This window comes from Stomoxys calcitrans, chromosome 5 (assembly GCF_963082655.1).
Source record: "Stomoxys calcitrans chromosome 5, idStoCalc2.1, whole genome shotgun sequence".
Classification (NCBI taxonomy): domain Eukaryota; kingdom Metazoa; phylum Arthropoda; class Insecta; order Diptera; family Muscidae; genus Stomoxys; species Stomoxys calcitrans.
The window spans coordinates 10,856,629-10,879,836 of record NC_081556.1 but is presented as its reverse complement, the minus strand read 5'-3'; the positions used below and the strand labels follow the sequence as shown (position 1 = coordinate 10,879,836).

At 35.5% G+C, this 23,208-nt stretch overlaps 1 protein-coding gene across 1 annotated transcript in view; it reads left to right on the top strand.

Moving 5' to 3' along the window:
• The first annotated feature begins 779 nt into the window (after positions 1 to 779).
• The window catches only part of LOC106093608 (putative gustatory receptor 36c), a 59,129-nt gene continuing 36,700 nt past the window's right edge, over positions 780 to 23,208 (top strand). Inside the window, exon 1 of the mRNA XM_013260699.2 lies at positions 780 to 1,837. Coding sequence (XP_013116153.2) covers positions 785 to 1,837 — 1,053 coding nt within the window. The 5' untranslated portion in view covers positions 780 to 784. The remainder of the gene's footprint in view (positions 1,838 to 23,208) is intronic.

Genomic DNA, 23,208 nt, shown 5'->3' with positions numbered 1-23,208 from the left:
ACGGAATGACGGAGTCAGTACACCCAGAGAAAAGTTGATACCTAATGGGCTCATTTCAGTACCATACGGTATTGAAAGTAAACCAAAGTCGTACGGTACAAAGCCGTATGGTACAAAAACAATACCAAATGGTACAGATGAAACATGAAATGTTTAATACCGTTTGGTACTAGCCTTATTACCGAACTGGTGTTGGTTTTAATACCAATTTGCTATTAGTTTTAGCACCAGACCGTTATTGGTTTTAGTACCAAACCGTTATTGATAATTCCACCCCCTAAGAACCAAAATAAAACCATCGAAAATAATTTTAATCTAATTTTATTTTGATTATGCAAGTTTTTTTGCTTGTTAGGGCGAGATCATTAAATTTTACAATTTTTGTTTGTTTCTCTTTCGAGACGAGCTGAATGATCGAGCATTTGTATTATTCCATTTTCGCCGCCTTCGTGTATTTTAGCAGGGTTTTACGCACTCAAATTGTATTTATTTGTTTAGCAATTATTTTATAATGGCGCCAATAGTTTTTTTTTTAATTTTTATAAAAATTCTTGCAATCCTAAAAAAAAACATCTTTATGACTTGTTTTATCATTATAAAAATCATTGAGACTAAAATTAATTACTTTCCACCTTTTTTTCTATGGAATGATTCATATGTTCGATAGGTTAATCAATTGATAATTAACAATTATTTTTAGTCCATAAGCCATGGAAAAGTAATTTAGTGTACCAATAGGAATTTAGTTTAGTTTGCTTAGTTAGTGTTATTAAAATAGTCCAATATGCGTCGCACAACTGTTTGGATGGTAGCTATGTGTTACTATTTGTCACAAATCCTAGGCATAATGCCTTTTTGCTATGATTATGGTAAAGGAGAAATTTACACCTCCACCTCGGTAACCGTGTACAGTGCAGTGTTGAGTATGACCTGGTTTGGTCTCATTCCCATGATGTTGAGAATAGATTTCCATTCCCCAAACTCAATCAGTCATGATTTGCATTTGAAAATTTCAGCAGTTATATGTCTGGTGCGTTTTACGGCTGTCTTGGCTTCGGTCATTTCGCAATGGTTCAAACGTGGGCAACTAATGGCAACCCTGAATAAATTTCACCATATAAGAGAACAGTTTGTCAGTAAATGGCCTCTGCATACAAAGGTGGAGCAAAATTTGGAGCATGCCATAAGATCGAAATTTTTGTGGGGCTTTGTTGCCAATGTGGGTCTGTTCTTGGGCTCAACGGAATTTCTGCGCGTTGAATTAAAATTGCAAAATCCCTGGGAATTTGTATTGCTGGCCATTATGTGCAACATACTCAACATGGTCATATTGCATTTTTATTTTTGTGTTATACACGTCAATGCCTTGTTGGAGGCCATTAACAATGAAGTGAAACAGATTTTAAGAGACTCCAAAAATTTGTGTCATCTACGACGTCTGGGTTATATACCAACTGCTGCTTTGGAGCGTAAGAGTGCCTTATTGGCGGAGAATTTGTACGAATTGGCCAACATTCAACTTGAGTTGCAACGTTTGACGTATCGTCTAAATGATGTCTATGATGTACAGTGTGCCTGCACCATGTTGACCATGTATATGAACAATGTTGCTGTCTTCTATATATTCTATATGGTAATGCAACATGCCTACATGTTGAAAGTGTATGGTCTGGATACGTTTGTTTTAATGCTGATATCCTTGACATTTTACTACATGGATCTGAAGGTGTTCATGGACAGTTTATGGAATTACATTGGACATGTGGAGGAAACGGGCGAAATACTAAAGCAACTGCAGCCTTGTATGCTTACAAAGTATAGAAAATTGGAGGAAAGTGTAAGTAAGAAGATATTCATAAGAAAAAAGTTTAAGAAAATATACAAAATTGAGGGAAAAATCTAAAATTTTGAAAAAATAATAACCCTTCGACGGTTGAGACATCCGTTACCATTGCCGAAGTACAAGGTACACAGGAACTTTGTACTTTTTGTATGGAATTTTATATGAAAACGCATTTTTTTAAAATTTGTTTGACATCAATGAAAAAGAGCGACCTTCTCACCCGCCAGAGGGTTAAAAAAGAACATTGACTATAGACATAAACATGTTATACCCACCACTAATCTACTAATCTAGTCATTCTGTTTGTAACACCTCGAGATATTGATTTGGTACCCCATAAAGTATTCATGTTTGTCTCGAAATTCTGAGTCCATCTACCATCTCCGCCAGTCCTTCCGTCTAAAACACGATAGCCTTCGAAGGAATTAAGATAACCGCTTGAAATTATGCACACATATTTCTTATCGATGTAGGTCATTGGGGATTGCAAATGGGCCATATCGGTTCAGATTTGGATGCAGTCCCATATTAACCGATTTCCAGTTTTAACTTTTTCTTTCCCTAGAGACATACATTTTCATCCGATTTGGCTGAAATTTGGCACAAGGACATCCGTTTTGACATCCAACATCCATGCCGAGTATGATCTCAATTGGTCAATAAACTGGTATACCCCCCCTATAAACCTATCCCTGGATTTGATTTTTTGAGCCCCTGGAAGCCTCAGTTTTCATCCCAATTGGCTGAAATTTGGGACGAAAACGTCTGCTACAACTTTCGTCATCTTTACCAAGTGTGATTCAAATCGATCGATAAACTGATATAGCACCATATAAACTGATCTACGGATTTTACTTCTTGAGCCCCTAGAAGCCTCAGTTTTCATCCAATGTGGCTGAAATTTGCCACAAAAAATTCTGCTATGAGTTTCGACATCCTTACCAAGTATGATCCGAATCTGTCTATAAACTGGTATACCCGCCATATATACCGATCTCGGATTTTATTTCTGGAACCCCTTGAAGCCTCTGTTTTCATCCAATTTGGCTAAAATTTGACACAAAGACTTCTGCTATGACTTTTAACATGCACGTTAAGTATGATCCGAATTGGTCAATAAACTGCTATATCCCCCATATACAACGATTCCCGGATTAGACCCTTGGAGACCATAGAAGCCTCAGTTTTCTTCCGATTTGTCTGAAATTTGACAGAAAGACTTCTGCTAGTACTTCCAATATACACGTCAAGTATTATGTCTATATACTTATATAGTCCCATATAAACCGGTCCCCAGTCTTGAATTCTTCTTTTCCTAAAGACCTAAAATGTCATCAAATTTTGCTGAAATTTGCCACAAAGACTTCTCTAATGGCTTTCAACATCCATATCAAGTATGATCAAAATCGGTCTATAAACCATATAAACCGATCCCCAGATTTAACTTCTTAAGCCTTTAAAAGCCTTAGTCTTCATTCAGTGCGGCTGAAATTTGGCACAAAGACTTCTGCTATGCTTCCTGCTTCCAACATTCGTACCAAATATGGTCTGAATCTGTCTATATAGTGATATAACCCCCATATAAACCGATACGGGAAGTTGACTTCTGGAACCCCTAAAATCCTCGCAATCCGATTAAAGTTTAAGCTCAATAATAAGGGGCCTCTTTTTTTTGCCGACTTCGAACGGCCTTTCGCATAGCAACACCACTTGCTAGAGAGAGCAGGATACCTCACAAATGTAGCTAGGATTAATAAGGGGATAGCCACCGCCAAAAATATTTCTGATGTTCACGCTGGGATTGAAAACCCAGGCGTTCGGCATCACAGGCGAACATGCTAACCACTGCGCTATATAAACTGATCTTTCGATTTGACTTCTTGAACCCCTATAGGGCGCAGTTCTAATCCGATTTGGCTGAAATTTTGCACTAAGCCGTTTCATATGATCTATACACTGATATAGCTGCCACATAAATCGATTTCCCAATTTCATATCTTGGGCCTCCAGGGCCCAATTCTTGCCCGATTTTGTCCAAAGCGCTATGTTATTACTTCTAACAACTGATCCAGATATCATCAAAATTGGTTTATAACCTGATGAAGCTGCCATAAAAACCGATTTCCCGATTACTTCTTCTTAGGGTGCAATTCTTATCCGATTTGAAATATGATATTGAAATATGATGTTTGACTTCATATTTCAATATCATATCCCCGCTCTGCTCACAAAAAACTTGCATTTTAGTCACCAACTAACATGGTACACGCCACATGTCCCTTTTGTGGGTTTGGCGGTTGGGAAGATTTGGAAGACCTTACCTTAAATGTTGAATGTCAGATTCAGACTTAAGAACATCTTTTATAAAAGTTCCATATTGTTATTGAGCGTCCCTTAAGTGCGTTTTGGAGATTTAGTGGTGGACGGACACAGGTAGTGCACTATTTCCACTATAGCAGCATTCTAACCAACTGTTGATATTTAAAAAAACGTTGATTAATTCGTTTTAAAAGCTCTATACGGCCATACAAACTCCTAAATTTTACATAGGAAAAAAATATAATCACCACCACTTAATGCAATCAAAAATACTCTTCCATCCTCTCCCCTTTAAACAAATTTTCATGGTAAATTCATAACAACAAGTAGTACTTTAAACTTTACTGCAGTTATTTCTTTCATCATGTGCCAAAATAATGCCCACACAGCTTTTGCGTTGCCAATGCACTTTTTTACAACAAACAAACAAGCATATATTAATACCCAACCACTACATTGGCTGGCCTTTATAAAGCAACAACAAGTAGGTCCTACTCACTTTTGGCAATAGTAATCTCTTCTTTATTTCTTTCGCATATCCAAATGTTTACTCTCAGGCACTCACCCATCAAATGCTCTCAAATGCTCTCATATATAGCATGCAAATAACGGATGCTTGGCAAAAAGCAACAACAATTTGTTGGGTTTCTTGTTGTTGTTAATTCATTAGAAATAAGTTTGAAATGTTCAAAGCTTTTTCTGTTGCACATCTCTGATCTCTGTGTAAAACACTTAAATCCCGTTTATACTGCTCATTAAATCCGGATTTAAGGCTATTGTCAGCTGATTTTATAAAGGGAAGACATATGATCGAGCCACTAAATCCGGATTTAAAGAGCAGTGTAAACGGGGTTTAAGACGTTTAATACAATTATAATTTTTTGGTTTTCTCTCCCAATTTCTAATCACACTTATACATTCCTGCAGCACAGGTCATTGCATTTCTCACATTTTTACCATATAAGCATTTTCCACATATATATCTTGGGTTCTCAAAATACCCTTGCGAAGTGGCCGCATATCCAAATAAAAAAGGGTGATTTTTTGAGAGCTATAGGAAAGTTTTTCAAAAAAAAACCCATAAAATTTAGAAAAATTTATGAAATCTTTATTTGAATCAACAGTACGGTCCATATAATTTAATGTTTTAAGATTATTTCATGCAATTGTTGACCGTGACTGCGCTTCAAATGGTCCATTCGCTTGGTCCAATTTTGGCATACTGTTTCCAACATTTCGGTCGGTATCTCACAAATAAATGATTCAATGTTGTCTTCCAATGCGTCAAGTGAAGCGGGTTTGTTTGTATAGATATGAGCTTTAACATAACCCCACCAAAAATATTCTAAAGGTGTTAAATCTAGGCGGCCAGTTGACCGGTCCCGAACGTGAAATAAAATTTTCACCGATCTCACCTCTCGATCAGTCCATTGTTACGCTTGCTGTGTGGCATGTGGCATCGTTTTGTTGAAACCTTATGTCATGCAAGTCCAGCTCTTGCATTTTGGGCAAAAATAAAGTTAGATAGCATCTCACGGTAGCGCTCACCATTCACAGTTACGTTAGGATTCGCATCATCTTTGAAGAAATACGGTCCAATGATGCCACCAGCCCATAAACCGAAACAAACTGTGATGCATTGGTAGCTCTTGCAATACTTCTGGCTTTTCTTCACTCCAAAATCGACAATTCTGCTTATTTACGTACCCATTGAGCCAAAAATGAGCTTCGTAGGTGGACATCATAAAATGTCGGAAGTATCGTTATACTGTTAATTTTAAAAAATTCAAATTTTCAAACATATATTCCTGATAGAGGTATTTTGGGGATTTATACCAACATTTTGGGAATTTGTTTTTTTTTCTTACAAAATTTCTGACCAGCTAACACAACATCTCCAACCTATCTAAATTACTTTGTATATGGACAAATTGGTACACATTAGTAATTAAGCAGTTTTGTTATTTCCTGACCTTAAATTTTATCTTAAACATCGATGGCTCAACTAGTCAGATTAGTTATATTGATAAAATAAGAAATAAATAACCCTATAAGAAATTAATTAATAATGTCATTAACTCATTGTCATATACAAGGCTGCATGCAATCCTACTGGCATAGACAGATAAATAATCTAAATTTGGAAAGTACAAAAACAAGATTTCATCTCAGCCGAAAAAAAAAACAAAACATGAAGTACAACAAAAATTACAAAAACCCTACATATCCCCTTCCAATATACGAAAACAGTGTGGTCTGGTAATTACCTTTCATGTGTACTTTCCACTAACCATCATTAGGCCCACTTTACTTAGTCTCAGTTGTAAACGAGCATCATGAGGAATCGCACACGTTGGTTAATAGCCAGCTGCTATTACGCTTCTCAATTATTGGGTATCTTGCCCTTTTGCTATCACCAGCAAACGGGTAGAGTGCATACCACACGTCGGGTGACTATCTGTTGTGCCGCTATGAGCTTAATCTTGTTGACCATTATAGCTATGGTCTTGTGGAATTTCGATTGGAGTCCTCAACATTTTCTAGCCCATGCACTTCATTTGAAAGTTCGTGTAACGGTTTTCCTGATACGCATTTGGGCAGTCACCATGACAGTGATTTTAAATTGGAGCAAACGTCAGCAATTTTTGAACACCCTCAATGAGTTTCAAATAATGCAGCAAAAGTTTCTAAAACAATGGCCCATAAGCCAAACAGTGGAAAACGAATATGACAAGGAAATTGTCATAAAAATAATTGGCAATCTATTTGCGAATATCTTTATGAGTCTGGAGCTGTATATGGTTCTCAAACCTCAACTGAAATGGTCCAATTTCTTCATAACGGCCATGTCCTTAATGGTGATTGTTTTGAATGTGGCTTTGACTTAATTCTATATAGCCATAGCCAATATCAATGTCTTGCTAGCCATACTCAAAGAGCAGTTGCAACGAATTATCCTAGCCTCTAAGGAAATATTCAAACTACAGTCTTCTATCAATCAACCTGCTTTAAGTCTGTTTATGAACCAAGACTATCTGTTGGCCCATGAACTGATGCCCTGGCCTTGTATCATCTGAAATTGTGGAAGTTTATCAATCGCATTCTTGGCATGTACGAAATCCAAGGATCTTGTGTCCAATTGACCATCTATATAAATTATGTGGGTATACTGTATACCTGTTATTTGTTATTTCATCAGGAATTTAAATCCTCCAATTGGAGTGAAATGTCAATTTTTTTTACATTTTTGGCAATTTTCTTCTATTATCTGGATATGCGGGCATTTCGCAAGGGTATGTTGAGAACCCAAGATATATTTATGGAAAATGCGTATATGATAAAGATGCGAGAAATGCAATGGCCTGTGCTGGAGCAGAGTTTGGAGGAGAGTGTAAGTGTGTTAAGAAGATGAGAGAGAAAACGCCAAAAAGAAATAATTATACTATAAAAGGCTAAAGACGCTATTACACGGAATGTGGTTGTCTTATGACATGCCACTTTTTGTATTCACGTGTAATACAAAATGTTTGTCAAAATTGTCAACTTGCATTCATCATTTTGCTATCTGATTTTTATGCGTAAAAATTGTTTAGGTTAAGTTGAATAGAGGGTACAGATCCGCCCCATGCCACTATGGACATACACCTAAGCCAGTAATCGGCTTGTTGTGCGCTCTAAAAAAAAAAGAAAAAAAAATGTTTAAGTTGTGAGAAATGTGATAAAATCATTGTGAAAACAATTTAATTTTTGGTTGGTTTCATTCGACTGTCAACAAAGACAGCAGATTTCTTTGTTTTTATCAGAAGAAATAGAGCACGCTCTAGATCAAAAAATAACATGTGCTATTTTGAAAAGTGATATTTATATGTTAGTTTAATATGTATCACACGAAATGTACAACTCTACATATGCTAAATTTGATATGTCATAAGACTCACATACCGTGTAATAGAGCCTTAAGGGTTTTATGTAGAGACCAGGCGGCGAATTACCGCAAACGTGAACAAGTACAACCGTTCGAAATTTCTCTATTGTGAATTATGTGTTACTTTATTGAAAGAAAATTTTTGATATTTAAAAACACAAATGTTTAAGACGATCATGATTTATAAAAAATATAGCACTAAAATGTGTATAAAAGTGATATAACAATCCATTAAATGCGAGATGAAATTTCATTCTATAAAAAAGCGCTCTCGATCACGTATGCGGTAACTCGGCCCCAAGAAATACAACAGATAAAGTTGTCAACATTTCAAACCAATTTCTAATGCATTAACAACAACAACAAACCCAAAAAATTGTTGTTGCTTTTTTGCTTAATCATCCGTTATTTCTATGATGAATGCAAAGCCATATTATGAGAGCATTTGATGGGTGAGTGCATGAGAGAGAGCATTTACATATGTGAACGAAAGAGAAAAAAAATTACTATTGTGAGTGATGCCTCTGGCCCTTTTTGCTGGTGTTTTATAAATGTCAGTCAATTGCTTAAAGGCTGGTACTATGTTCGGGCTGCACAGTTAAAGACACTTGTTTTTCGCTATTACTTTTTTGAAACACTACAAAAATGATGACATAATACTTTTATTAAAATTCTTTCATGTCCTACTGATTGAAATGGGCAAGTTTTTTTGCTTCAAATATCTAAGAAAAAATTTCGCGAAAAGCGAACATAGTACAAACCATAAGATGCGAATATAGTGGTTGGGCATTACAACATGCTTTGCTTGTTTGGTTGTTGTAAAAACGAGCATTGGCAACGCAAAAACTGTGAGGGCCCTATTTCGGCATACAATGAAAGAATTAACTGTAGTTTTATTTATTGTCATGAATTTACCATGGAATTTTGTTAAAAAAAGGAAAGGAGGATGAGGGAAGAGTATTTATGTTGGCATTAAGTGGTGAATATTTTTGTTTCTAATCTAAAATTTGTTTATTTGTATGTCCGAATAGCTTTTAAAACCGCTGAAACTAATTGTTATACCCACCGCCAAAGGATGGGGGTCTACTAGTCTAAATATTCCGTTTGTAACACCTCGAAATATTCGTCTAAGAAACCATAAAATTTAAATATTTTTGATCGTCTTGACGTTCTGAGTCGATCTAACCATTTTCGTCCATCCGTCTGTCGAAATCACGATAGCAGTCGAAGGCGTAAAGCTAGCCGCTTGAAATTTTTTACAGATACTTAATATTGATGTAGGTCGTTGGGGATTGCAAATGGCCCATATCGGTTCAGATTTAGAAAAAAATGCATATTTTTCCTATGAACATTCCACTAAGGAACAGGGGCAAACTTCTCACATATCAATGTGTCCGCTTCAAGTTTAAGCTCAATGATAAGGGGCCTGTTTTTTATAGCCGAGTACGAACGGCATGCCACAGTGCAACACCTCTTTGGAGAGAACTTTTACATGGCATACTGCCTCACAAATGTTGCCAGCATTAGGGGGGGAAAAACCACCGCTGAAAATTTTTTCTGATGGTCTCGCCAGGATTCGAACCCAGGCGTTCAGCGTCATAGGCGGACATGCTAACCTCAGCCCGGCAGAACTTAGCACGCATTTACTTATTTCAAACATTGCGACCGCACACCTTACATTTTAATGACTACTCAATTTTTGCTTTCCATATAAAAATTTATTTTTATATAATTTATTTATTTTATTTTTAGAAACTAAGTTTTATCTTGAACATCGTTGATTTAATATCGGATGGCTTATACTGATTAAAAAGATATAAATAACCATATGGGTACATATATGGAAATTAATTAATAATACCATTAACTCATGGCCGCAGGCATAAAAGGAAAAATTAATTAAACTTCGCTTGTGGATGGAAAAAATAAGCAATCGAAAAGTTCAAAGCTACAAAAAAATAATAACGCCGTTATTCACAAAACTTAAGGTAGATTTGAATTAGGTTTATTTGCAGATCTCGTTTATAGAACTGTCAAATAAACCTATTTCAAATCTACATTCAATTTTGTGAATACCGCCGTTATTCCTTCCTGTTCTCCTTCAAAACATTAACTGCCGTATTCACAGTACTTACTGAAGTTTTAAAATGGGTTAATTGAAAGTTCTATAATGACATTATGTCAAATAAACCCTTTTCGAAACTACATTAAGTTTTGTCTATACTGGTGTAAAAATACCACACAATTTTTTTTAACAATTTTTTCTCCTAACATTACTGAAAATCCTTGTAGACTAGTGTCGGCTGCTAATTACCTTTCATGTAATTCTCATTGACCATCATTAGACGCTATTGGCTAAGTCTCAGTTGTAAATGAGCATCATGAGGACTCGCACACGTTGGTTAATCGCCAGCTGCTATTACGCTTCTCAATTATTGGGCATTTTACCCTTTTGGTATAACCAGCAGACGGGTAGAGTATATACCACACGTCGGGTGGCAATCTGTAGTGCCGCTACAAGCTTAACCTTGTTGACCATTATAGCTATGTTTTTGTGCAATTTCGATTGGAGTCCTCAACATTTTCTAGCCCATGCATTTCATTTCAAAATTCGTATAACGGTTTTCCTGATACGCATTTCGGCAGTCATCATAACAGTGATTTTAAATTGGAGCAAACGTCAGCAGTTTATGAACACCCTCAATGACTTTCAAATAATGCAACAAAAGTTTCTAAAAAACTGGCCCATCAGCCGAGAAGTGGAAAACGAATATGACAAATCAATTGCCAGAAAAGTTATTTCTAATCTATTGTCCAATATCTTCATGAGTCTGGAGCTGTATGTGGTTTCCAAAACTCAACTACAATGGTCGAATTTCTTCATAACGGTTATGGTTCTAGTGGTGATTGTTTTAAATATGGCTTTGACTAATTTCTACATAGCCATAGGCAACATCAATGTCTTGCTGGCCATACTTAAAGAGCAGTTGCAACGAATTTCTTTAGCCTCTAAGGATATGATCAAGCTACAGTCTTCTAGCAATCGCCCTGCTGGGAGTCGCCTTATGGCTAAAGGCTATCTGCTGGCCCATGAACTTGATGCCCTGGCCTTATACCAACTGAAATTGTGGAAGTTTATCAATCGTATGACAGCCTTGTACGATTTTCAAGGATCTTGTGTCATATTGACCATGTATATTACCCAGGTGACCGTACTCTATAGCTGCTATTTGTTACTACAACAGGACTATAAACCCTCGAATTGGAATGAAATGTCAAGTTTTGTAACATCTTTGGCAATTTTCTTCTATTATCTGGATATGCGAACATTTCGCAAGGGTATGTTCAGAACCCTAGATTTATTTATGGAAATTGAGTATGTGCTAAAAATTCGAGAACTACAATGGCCTGTGGCAGAGGAGTGTCTGGAGGAGAGTGTAAGTGTTTTTAGATGATGAGAGAGTATACCAAAATAATTATTGGGTTGCCCAAAAAGTAATTGCGGATTTTTTAAAAGAAAGTAAATGCATTTTTAATAAGACTTAGAATGAACTTTAATCAAATATACTTTTTTTACACTTTTTTTCTAAAGCAAGCTAAAAGTAACAGCTGATAATTGACAGAAGAAAGAATGCAATTACAGAGTCACAAGCTGTGAAAAAATTTGTCAACGCCATGTATATGAAAAATCCGCAATTACTTCTTGGGCAACCCAATACTTTATCAAGCGACTAAGGTTTTATAAAAGTGTAATTGTGGCTCCAACCATGGCCAAACTACTGATTGGATTTTTATGAAATTTGTATCAATCGAAATATCGTGAAGGGCAAAAATTAAATTAAAAAAAGTTTTCACTGGCTATGAGGTGGCAACGCCATTTGTCAACGAGGAAAAAAGTGAATATATTTGCAAAATTTAAAAAAAAGCTCAAAACATGTGTGGATTTAGAAGACAAACAAAATTTGTTATTTTTAAGAAAAATCTCCCATCATTGAGCTCGCCTCGAAAGAGAAACAAACAAACATTGAAAATTTAATGATCTTCGCGCTAACAGACAAAAAATTTGAAAATTAAAAAAAAACGGCAGAGCCCGGCCAGGATTCGAACCTGAGCATACGGAGCAACAGCGAAAGCCGTTGCCGTTGTCTAGCGTTCGAAGCCATTAATACAACTTCCAACAAATGTGCAGAATCATGTGTATACCATGGGAGTAGTGTAAATTATGCAGAGAAAACATCTGTCATTACACAAAAACACATGCATTGGGAAAAGTACAGCTAATAGAAAGGTTGTCGAGCGTGGTTAATGTGGTATTTGTACCATAGAGGCAACAAGTACAACATACCAACGCACGTCAATTGAAATCTTCACACTTAATATGGCTGTTGAATAATTCTAAACCAAATTACGAAACGCGTTCCATAGTGTGGAATACACACACACACATTGGTGTGTGTGGCGATCTCTTGCTTTCCTTTTCCATTTGCAAAGAAAAATCTCCGATCATTAAGCTCGTTTCGAAAGTGAAACAAACAAAAATTTTAAATTTATTAAAATTTGTGAACGTAATTAGACAAACAATTGATTTAATTATACCCTCCACCATAGGATGGGGGTATAATAATTTCGTCATTTCCTTTGTAACACCTCGAAATATGCGTCTAAGACACAATAAAGGGTATATATTCTTGATCGTCATGACATTTTAAGTCGATCTAGCCATGTCTGTCCGTCCGTCTGTCGATAGCACGCTAACTTTCGAAGGAGTAAAGCTAGACGATTGAAATTTTGCACAAATATATATTTTCAATGTAGGTCGATTGGAATTGTAAATGGGCCAAATCGGTTCATATTTTGATATAGCTGCCATATAGACCGATCTTGGGTCTTGACTTCTTGACTGCTAGAGGGCGCAATTCTTATCCAATTTGGCTGAAAATTTGCACGTTGTATTTTGGTATCACTTCCCACAACTGTGCTTAGTATGGTTTAAATCGGTTCAAAACCTGATATAGCTGACATATAAACCGATATGGGATCTCGACTTCTTGAGCCACTAGAGGGCGCAATTTTCATCCGATTTGGCTGAAATTTTGCATAAAGTTGTTTGTTATTACTTCCAATAACTGTGCCAAGTATCGTTCAAAATGCTCATAACCTGCTAGCTGCCATATAAACCAATCTGGGATCTTGACTTCTTGAGCCACTAGAGGGCGCAATTCTCATCCGATTTGGCTAAAATTTTGCACGAAATGTTTTGTTATGTCTTCCAACAACTGTGCCAAGTATAATTTGAATCGATCGATAACTTGATATAGCTGCCATACAAACCGATCTTGGGTCTTGACTTATTGAGCCAATAGAGGGCGCAATTCTCATCCGATTTGGCTGAAATTTTGCATGAAATGTTTTGTTATGACTTCCAACTTCTGCGCTAAGTATGGTTTAAATCGTTCCATGACCCGATATAGCTGCCATATAAACCGATCTCGAATCTTGACTTCTTGAGCCACTAGAGGGCGCAATTATCATCCGATTTGACTGAAATTTTGCATAATATTGTTTGTTACGATTTCCAACCACTGTGCTAAGTATCGTTCAAATCGACCTACAACCTGATATAGCTGCCATGTAAACCGATCTGGGATCTTGACTTCTTGAGCCACTAGAGGGCGCAATTCTCATCCGATTTGGCTAAAATTTTGCAGGAAATATTTTGTTATATCTTCTAACAACTGTGCCAAGTATGGTTCAAATCGGTTCATAACCTAATATAGCTGCCATATAAACCGATCTGGGACCTTGACTTCTTAAGCCGCTAGAGGGCGCAATTCTCATCCGATTTTGCTTACATTTTATACAACGGCTTCTCCCATGACCTTCAACATGCATGTTCAATATGATCCTAATCGATCTATAGCCTGATACAGCTCCTATATGAACCGATCTCCCGATTATGCTTCTTGAGCCACTAGAGGGCGCAATTCTCATCCGATTTGGCTGAAATTTTGCATGAAATGTTTTGTTATGACTTCCAACTTCTGTGCTAAGTATGGTTCAAATCGGTACATAGCCTGATATAGCTGCCTTATAAACCGATCTGGTACCTTGACTTCTTAAGCCGCTAGAGGGCGCAATTCTCATCCGATATTGCTTACATTTTGTACAACGGCTTCTCTCATAACCTTCAGCATGCATGTTTAATATGATCTTAATCGATCTATAGCCTGATACAGCTCCCATATGAACCGATCTCCCGATTATGCTTCTTGAGCCACTAGAGGGCGCAATTCTCATCCGATTCGGCTAAAATTTTCCATGAAATGTTTTCTTATGACTTCCAACTTCTGTGCTAAGTATGGTTTCAATCGGTTCAGAACATTATGTAGCTGCCATATAAACCGATTTGGGACCTTGACTTCTTAAGCCTCCAGAGGCCGCAATTCTTATCCGATTTTGCTGAAATTTTGTACAACGGATTCTCCCATAACCTTCAACATACATGTTCAATATGGTCTTAATCGATCTATAGCCTGATACATCTCCCATATGAACCAATCTCCCGATTATGCCCCCTGTAGGGGCTACAGGGCACAATTTTTATCCAAATGGACCGAAATATTTTCCAATGGCTACTACTATGTTCTACAAAATTTAACTCATTTATGGTCTGAATGGAATTATTACTTGATATATCTCCAATAGCATAACAATTCTTATCTCTTATTTGCCCAAAGAATTCGACAAATGCGATCCATGGTGGAGGGTATATAAAATTTGGCCCGGCCGAACTTAGCACTCTCTTGCTTGTTTTATTTTGCCATTCACAATAGAGGTATTGCTGCAGAGGGCTACACTCATTTGTGAAAAACATATCATGGCAATCCTAACGACAGATGTTCTACATCAGATAACTGCATAAGACCCAATATTTGGCACTCAATATACACACTTGTAAGCCTGCACTGGGAATTTATCGAGAAATTCATTGTCCTGGATAGATGTCATTTTCATACAAATATCATTGCACTGGACTATATGGTGCTAAAATAAAACACAGCTATTATTCCAAAGATGTGCAAATTGTATTAACAAATTATTTTACATTCAGAAAGATTAGTGAAAATGTCATGTTAATGTCTACTATAATTCCCATTGAATTCCAATTAATAAACAAGAAGAAGCATTGCACAGAATTGTTGTTGTTTTTTATTTAAGCTTTTGTTATTCGTATGAATACAAAGCCATATTATGATAGCTTTGGATAGGTAAAAGTATGTGTGAATACAATTTTATGTGCGAGAGACAAAGAGAGTTAGAGAGAGAGGGTATTCTGAAAGAGATTCCTATTGCTGTAAGGTTGTGTGCATGTGAGTGACAGCTTTAATGGGTAATACCCCACCACGTAGGGCTGTCACTCACATGCACAACAACCTTACAGCAATAGGAATCTCTCTCTCTCTCTTTCCTTGGTCATTATTTTAATGTTGAGTAATGCGAAATGTCTGTCTGCCATCTTAGAGTCAGATGTTTTATAGCGATAAAGTAAGGAAGACATTATCACAATAGTCGAAAATTAATTAATAATATCATTAATTAATTTCCATAAACTAAAGTACAAAAGTGTAAAAGTTAAAACACACTTTGCCTCATTGGCGCCTGAAAAATAACTCCTATAAACCTTAAGTCCCTTTAACAAGTTTCAGTTGTAAACGCACATCATGAGAACTTGCACTCGTTGCTTAATAGCGAGCTGCTATTACGCTTCCCAATTATTGGGTATTTTGGCCTTTCGCTATCATCCTCAAACGGGTAGAGTCAACACCACTCGTCGGCTGACTATCTTCTGTGCTGCCATGAGCTTAACCCTGTTGGCCATTATAACTAAGGTCTTGGTGAACTTCGATTGGAATCTGGAAAACTTTTTAGCTTATAAATTTCATTTGAAAGTTCGTATAACAGTATTTTTAATACGCATGTGTGCCGTCAGCATAACAGTGATTTTAAATTGGCAAAAACGTGGGCAGTTTATGGCAACCCTAAATGAATTTCAACTGTTGCAGCAGAAGTTTCTAAAGAAATGGCCCATCAGCCAGAAAGTGGAAAACGACTATGATGAGGAAATTGCCATAAAAATTATTGGTAATCTATTTTCGAATATCTTCATGAGTCTGGAGTTGTATGTGGTGTTTAAACCTCAATTGCAATGGTCGAATTTCTTCATAAGTGTCATGGCCCTAATGGTGATTGTAGAGAATATGGCTATGTTGCATTTCTATATAGCCATAGCCGATATCAATGTTTTGCTGGCCATTCTCAATGAGCAGTTGCAACGAATTTGCCAAGCATCTCCGGAAATATTCAATCATGAGACTACACTATTTCGCCCAGGTATGGACCAATACTTGCTGTTATCTCATGAACTCAATACCTTGGCCTTATACCATCTCATCTTGGTAAAGTTTATCAATCGTGTTACTGCCTTGTATGAAATTCAAGGATCTTGTGTCTTATTGGCCATGTATATGAATCATGCGGCCATTATTTATGCAAGCTTTATGTTTCTCTATCACGACTACAACCCCTCAAAATGGAGTGAATGGTCAACTTTGGTTACATCCTTGGCGCTTTTTTTCTATTTCCTAGATATGCGTGCATATCGCACGGGTATATTGAGAACTCAAGAAAAATTTGTGGAAATGGTGTATTTGCTAAAAAGTAGAGAACTGTACTGGCCTGTGCTTGAGGAGAGTCAGCAGGATAGTCTGGAAAACAGTGTAAGTGTTATAAACACAAAAGAGAGAAAAACAAAAAAAAAAACAATACCATAAGACCGAACAAAAAAATCCTAAAAAAAGTCGAAAAAATTTAGAAAACTTTAAAAACAGCAACAAAATATTGAAAAAATTAATTTTAAAATTAAATTTAATATACTAAAACTTTGAAGTTTATGGCAAAAAATGAGGTTTGGCGCTACTCCTGTGTTGTTTCCTCAAAAAACAAGCTCAAAATCGCACAACGAAATCGTAAAAATCGATTTATTTTAGGCCCGAAATTTTCAAGGTCGAAAACGCTGTAACTCCTTCGTTTTTTTCGAATTTAGAAAATATAGCAGCATTCCGCAGTTCGAAATTCCCAGACGAATCGTATAATAAACAAAACTCCTTAAAATTTAACATTTTTATTTTTTTGCATTTTTTTAGCAAAGGGGGTAACCTTAGCAAAATTTTCAATTTTCGATGCGAAAAAATATTTTGAGTTGAGTTTGCAGCTTTAAAGTTTATGGCAAAAAATGAGGTTTGGCGCAACTCCTGTGTTGTTTCCTCAAAAAACAAGCTCAAAATCGCATAACGAAATCGTGAAAATCGATTTATTTTAGGCCTGAAATTCTCAAGGTCGAAAACTTCGTTTTTTCGAATTTAGAAAATATAGCAGCATTCCGCAGTTCGAAATTCCCAGACGAATCGTATAATAAACAAAACTCCTTAAAATTTAACATTTTTATTTTTTTGCATTTTTTTAGCAAAGGGGGTAACCTTAGCAAAATTTTCAATTTTCGATGCGAAAAAATATTTTGAGTTGAGTTTGCAGCTTTAAAGTTTATGGCAAAAAATGAGGTTTGGCGCAACTCCTGTGTTGTTTCCTCAAAAAACAAGCTCAAAATCGCATAACGAAATCGTGAAAATCGATTTATTTTAGGCCTGAAATTCTCAAGGTCGAAAACTTCGTTTTTTCGAATTTAGAAAATATAGCAGCATTCCGCAGTTCGAAATTCCCAGACGAATCGTATAATAAACAAAACTTCTTAAAATTTAACATTTTTATTTTTTTGCATTTTTTTAGCAAAGGGGGTAACCTTAGCAAAATTTTAAATTTTCGATGCGAAAAAAAATTTTGAGTTGAGTTTGCAGCTTTAAAGTTTATGGCACAAAAAGAGGTTTGGCGCTACTCCTGTGTTGTTTCCTCAAAAAACAAGCTCAAAATCGCACAACGAAATCGTGAAAATCGATTTATTTTAGACCTGAAATTCTCAAGGTCGAAAACGCTGTAACTCCTTCGTTTTTTCGAATTTAGAAAATATAGCAGCATTCCGCAGTTCGAAATTCCCAGACGAATCGTATAATAAACAAAACTCCTTAAAATTTAACATTTTTATTTTTTTGCATTTTTTTAGCAAAGGGGGTAACCTTAGCAAAATTTTCAATTTTCGATGCGAAAAAATATTTTGAGTTGAGTTTGCAGTTTTAAAGTTTATGGCAAAAAATGAGGTTTGGCGCTACTCCTGTGCTGTTTCCTCAAAAAACAAGCTCAAAATCGCACAACGAAATCGTGAAAATCGATTTATTTTAGGCCTGAAATTCTCAAGGTCGAAAACGCTGTAACTCCTTCGTTTTTTCGAATTTAGAAAATATAGCAGCATTCCGCAGTTCGAAATTCCCAGACGAATCGTATAATAAACAAAACTCCTTAAAATTTAACATTTTTATTTTTTGCATTTTTTTAGCAAAGGGGGTAACCTTAGCAAAATTTTCAATTTTCGATGCGAAAAAATATTTTGAGTTGAGTTTGCAGTTTTAAAGTTTATGGCAAAAAATGAGGTTTGGCGCTACTCCTATGTTGTTTCCTCAAAAAACAAGCTCAAAATCGAACAACGAAATCGTGAAAATCGATTTATTTTAGGCCTGAAATTCTCAAGGTCGAAAACGCTGTAACTCCTTCGTTTTTTCGAATTTAGAAAATATAGCAGCATTCTGCAGTTCGAAATTCCCAGACGAATCATATAATAAACAAAACTCCTTCAAATTTACCATTTTTATTTTTTTGCATTTCTTTAGCAAAGGGGGTAACCTTAGCAAAATTTTCAATTTTCGATGCGAAAAAATATTTTGAGTTGAGTTTGCAGTTTTAAAGTTTATGGCAAAAAATGAGGTTTGGCGCTACTCCTGTGTTGTTTCCTAAAAAAACAAGCTCAAAATCGCACAACGAAATCGTAAAAATCGATTTATTTTAGGCCTGAAATTTTCAAGGTCGAAAACGCTGTAACGCCTTCATTTTTTCGAATTAAGAAAATATTGCAGCATTCCGCAGTTCGAAATTCCCAGACGAATCGTATAATAAACAAAACTCCTTAAAATTTAACATTTTTATTTTGTTGCATTTTTTTTAGCAAAGGGGGTAACCTTAGCAAAATTTTCAATTTTTGATGAAAAAAATATTTTGAGTTGAGTTTGCAGCTTTAAAGTTTATGGCAAAAAATGAGGTTTGGCGCTACTCCTGTGTTGTTTCCTCAAAAAACAAGCTCAAAATCGCACAACGAAATCGTGAAAATCGATTTATTTTAGGCCTGAAATTCTCAAGGTCGAAAACGCTGTAACTCCTTCGTTTTTTCGAATTTAGAAAATATAGCAGCATTCCGCAGTTCGAAATTCCCAGACGAATCATATAATAAACAAAACTCCTTCAAATTTACCATTTTTATTTTTTTGCATTTCTTTAGCAAAGGGGGTAACCTTAGCAAAATTTTCAATTTTCGATGCGAAAAAATATTTTGAGTTGAGTTTGCAGTTTTAAAGTTTATGGCAAAAAATGAGGTTTGGCGCTACTCCTGTGTTGTTTCCTAAAAAAACAAGCTCAAAATCGCACAACGAAATCGTAAAAATCGATTTATTTTAGGCCTGAAATTTTCAAGGTCGAAAACGCTGTAACGCCTTCATTTTTTCGAATTAAGAAAATATTGCAGCATTCCGCAGTTCGAAATTCCCAGACGAATCGTATAATAAACAAAACTCCTTAAAATTTAACATTTTTATTTTTTTGCATTTTTTTTAGCAAAGGGGGTAACCTTAGCAAAATTTTCAATTTTTGATGAAAAAAATATTTTGAGTTGAGTTTGCAGTTTTAAAGTTTATGGCAAAAAATGAGGTTTGGCGCTACTCCTGTGTTGTTTCCTCAAAAAACAAGCTCAAAATCGCACAACGAAATCGTAAAAATCGATTTATGTTAGGCCTGAAATTGTGAAGGTCGAAAACGCTGTAACTCCTTCGTTTTTTCGAATTTAGAAAATATAGCAGCATTCCGCAGTTCGAAATTCCCAGACGAATCGTATAATAAACAAAACTCCTTAAAATTTAACATTTTTATTTTTTTGCATTTTTTTTAGCAAAGGGGGTAACCTTAGCAAAATTTTCAATTTTTGATGAAAAAAATATTTTGAGTTGAGTTTGCAGCTTTAAAGTTTATGGCAAAAAATGAGGTTTGGCGCTACTCCTGTGCTGTTTCCTCAAAAAACAAACTCAAAATCGCACAACGAAATCGTGAAAATCGATTTATTTTAGGCCTGAAATTCTCAAGGTCGAAAACGCTGTAACTCCTTCGTTTTTTCGAATTCAGAAAATATAGCAGCATTCCGCAGTTCGAAATTCCCAGACGAATCGTATAATAAACAAAACTCCTTAAAATTTAACATTTTTATTTTTTGCATTTTTTTAGCAAAGGGGGTAACCTTAGCAAAATTTTCAATTTTCGATGCGAAAAAATATTTTGAGTTGAGTTTGCAGTTTTAAAGTTTATGGCAAAAAATGAGGTTTGGCGCTACTCCTGTGTTGTTTCCTAAAAAAACAAGCTCAAAATCGCACAACTAAATCGTAAAAATCGATTTATTTTAGGCCTGAAATTTTCAAGGTCGAAAACGCTGTAACGCCTTCATTTTTTCGAATTAAGAAAATAAAGCAGCATTCCGCAGTTCGAAATTCCCAGACGAATCGTATAATAAACAAAACTCCTTAAAATTTAACATTTTTATTTTTTTGCATTTTTTTAGCAAAGGGGGTAACCTTAGCAAAATTTTCAATTTTCGATGCGAAAAAATATTTTGAGTTGAGTTTGCAGTTTTAAAGTTTATGGCAAAAAATGAGGTTTGGCGCTACTCCTGTGTTGTTTCCTCAAAAAACAAGCTCAAAATCGCACAACGAAATCGTGAAAATCGATTTATTTTAGGCCTGAAATTCTCAAGGTCGAAAACGCTGTAACTCCTTCGTTTTATCGAATTTAGAAAATATAGCAGCATTCCGCAGTTCGAAATTCCCAGACGAATCGTATAATAAACAAAACTCCTTCAAATTTACCATTTTTATTTTTTTGCATTTCTTTAGCAAAGGGGGTAACCTTAGCAAAATTTTCAATTTTCTATGCGAAAAAATATTTTGAGTTGAGTTTGCAGTTTTAAAGTTTATGGCAAAAAATGAGGTTTGGCGCTACTCCTGTGTTGTTTCCTCAAAAAACAAGCTCAAAATCGCACAACGAAATCGTGAAAATCGATTTATTTTAGGCCTGAAATTCTCAAGGTCGAAAACGCGGTAACTCCTTCGTTTTTTCGAATTTAGAAAATATAGCAGCATTCCGCAGTTCGAAATTCCCAGATGATTCGTATAATAAACAAAACTCCTTAAAATTTAACATTTTTATTTTTTTGCATTTTTTTAGCAAAGGGGGTAACCTTAGCAAAATTTTCAATTTTCGATGAAAAAAAATATTTTGAGTTGAGTTTGCAGCTTTAAAGTTTATGGCAAAAAATGAGGTTTGGCGCTACTCCTGTGTTGTTTCCTCAAAAAACAAGCTCAAAATCGCAAAATGAAAACGTGAAAATCGATTAATTTTAGGCCTGAAATTCTCAAGGTCGAAAACGCTGTAACTCCTTCGTTTTTTCGAATTTAGAAAATATAGCAGCATTCCGCAGTTCGAAATTCCCAGACGAATCGTATAATAAGCAAAACTCCTTAAAATTTAACATTTTTATTTTTTTGCATTTTTTTAGCAAAGGGGGTAACCTTAGCAAAATTTTCAATTTTCGATGAAAAAATATTTTGAGTTGAGTTTGCAGCTTTAAAGTTTATGGCAAAAAATGAGGTTTGGCGCTACTCCTGTGTTGTTTCCTCAAAAAACAAGCTCAAAATCGAACAACGAAATCGTGAAAATCGATTAATTTTAGGCCTGAAATTCTCAAGGTCGAAAACGCTGTAACTCCTTCGTTTTTTCGAATTCAGAAAATAAAGCAGCATTCCGCAGTTCGAAATTCCCAGACGAATCGTATAATAAGCAAAACTCCTTAAAATTTAACATTTTTATTTTTTTGCATTTTTTTAGCAAAGGGGGTAACCTTAGCAAAATTTTCAATTTTCGATGCGAAAAAATATTTTGAGTTGAGTTTGCAGTTTTAAAGTTTATGGCAAAAAATGAGGTTTGGCGCTACTCCTGTGTTGTTTCCTCAAAAAACAAGCTCAAAATCGAACAACGAAATCGTGAAAATCGATTAATTTTAGGCCTGAAATTCTCAAGGTCGAAAACGCTGTAACTCCTTCGTTTTTTCGAATTTAGAAAATATAGCAGCATTCCGCAGTTCGAAATTCCCAGACGAATCGTATAATAAACAAAACTCCTTAAAATTTAACATTTTTATTTTTTTGCATTTTTTTAGCAAAGGGGGTAACCTTAGCAAAATTTTCAATTTTCGATGCGAAAAAATATTTTGAGTTGAGTTTGCAGTTTTAAAGTTTATGGCAAAAAATGAGGTTTGGCGCTACTCCTGTGTTGTTTCCTCAAAAAACAAGCTCAAAATCGAACAACGAAATCGTGAAAATCGATTAATTTTAGGCCTGAAATTCTCAAAGTCGAAAACGCTGTAACTCCTTCGTTTTTTCGAATTTAGAAAATATAGCAGCATTCCGCAGTTCGAAATTCCCAGACGAATCGTATAATAAACAAAACTCCTTAAAATTTAACATTTTTATTTTTTGCATTTTTTTAGCAAAGGGGGTAACCTTAGCAAAATTTTCAATTTTCGATGCGAAAAAATATTTTGAGTTGAGTTTGCAGTTTTAAAGTTTATGGCAAAAAATGAGGTTTGGCGCTACTCCTATGTTGTTTCCTCAAAAAAACAAGCTCAAAATCGCACAACGAAATCGTAAAAATCGATTTATTTTAGGCCTGAAATTCTCAAGGTCGAAAACGCTGTAACTCCTTCGTTTTTTCGAATTTAGAAAATATAGCAGCATTCCGCAGTTCGAAATTCCCAGACGAATCGTATAATAAACAAAACTCCTTAAAATTTAACATTTTTATTTTT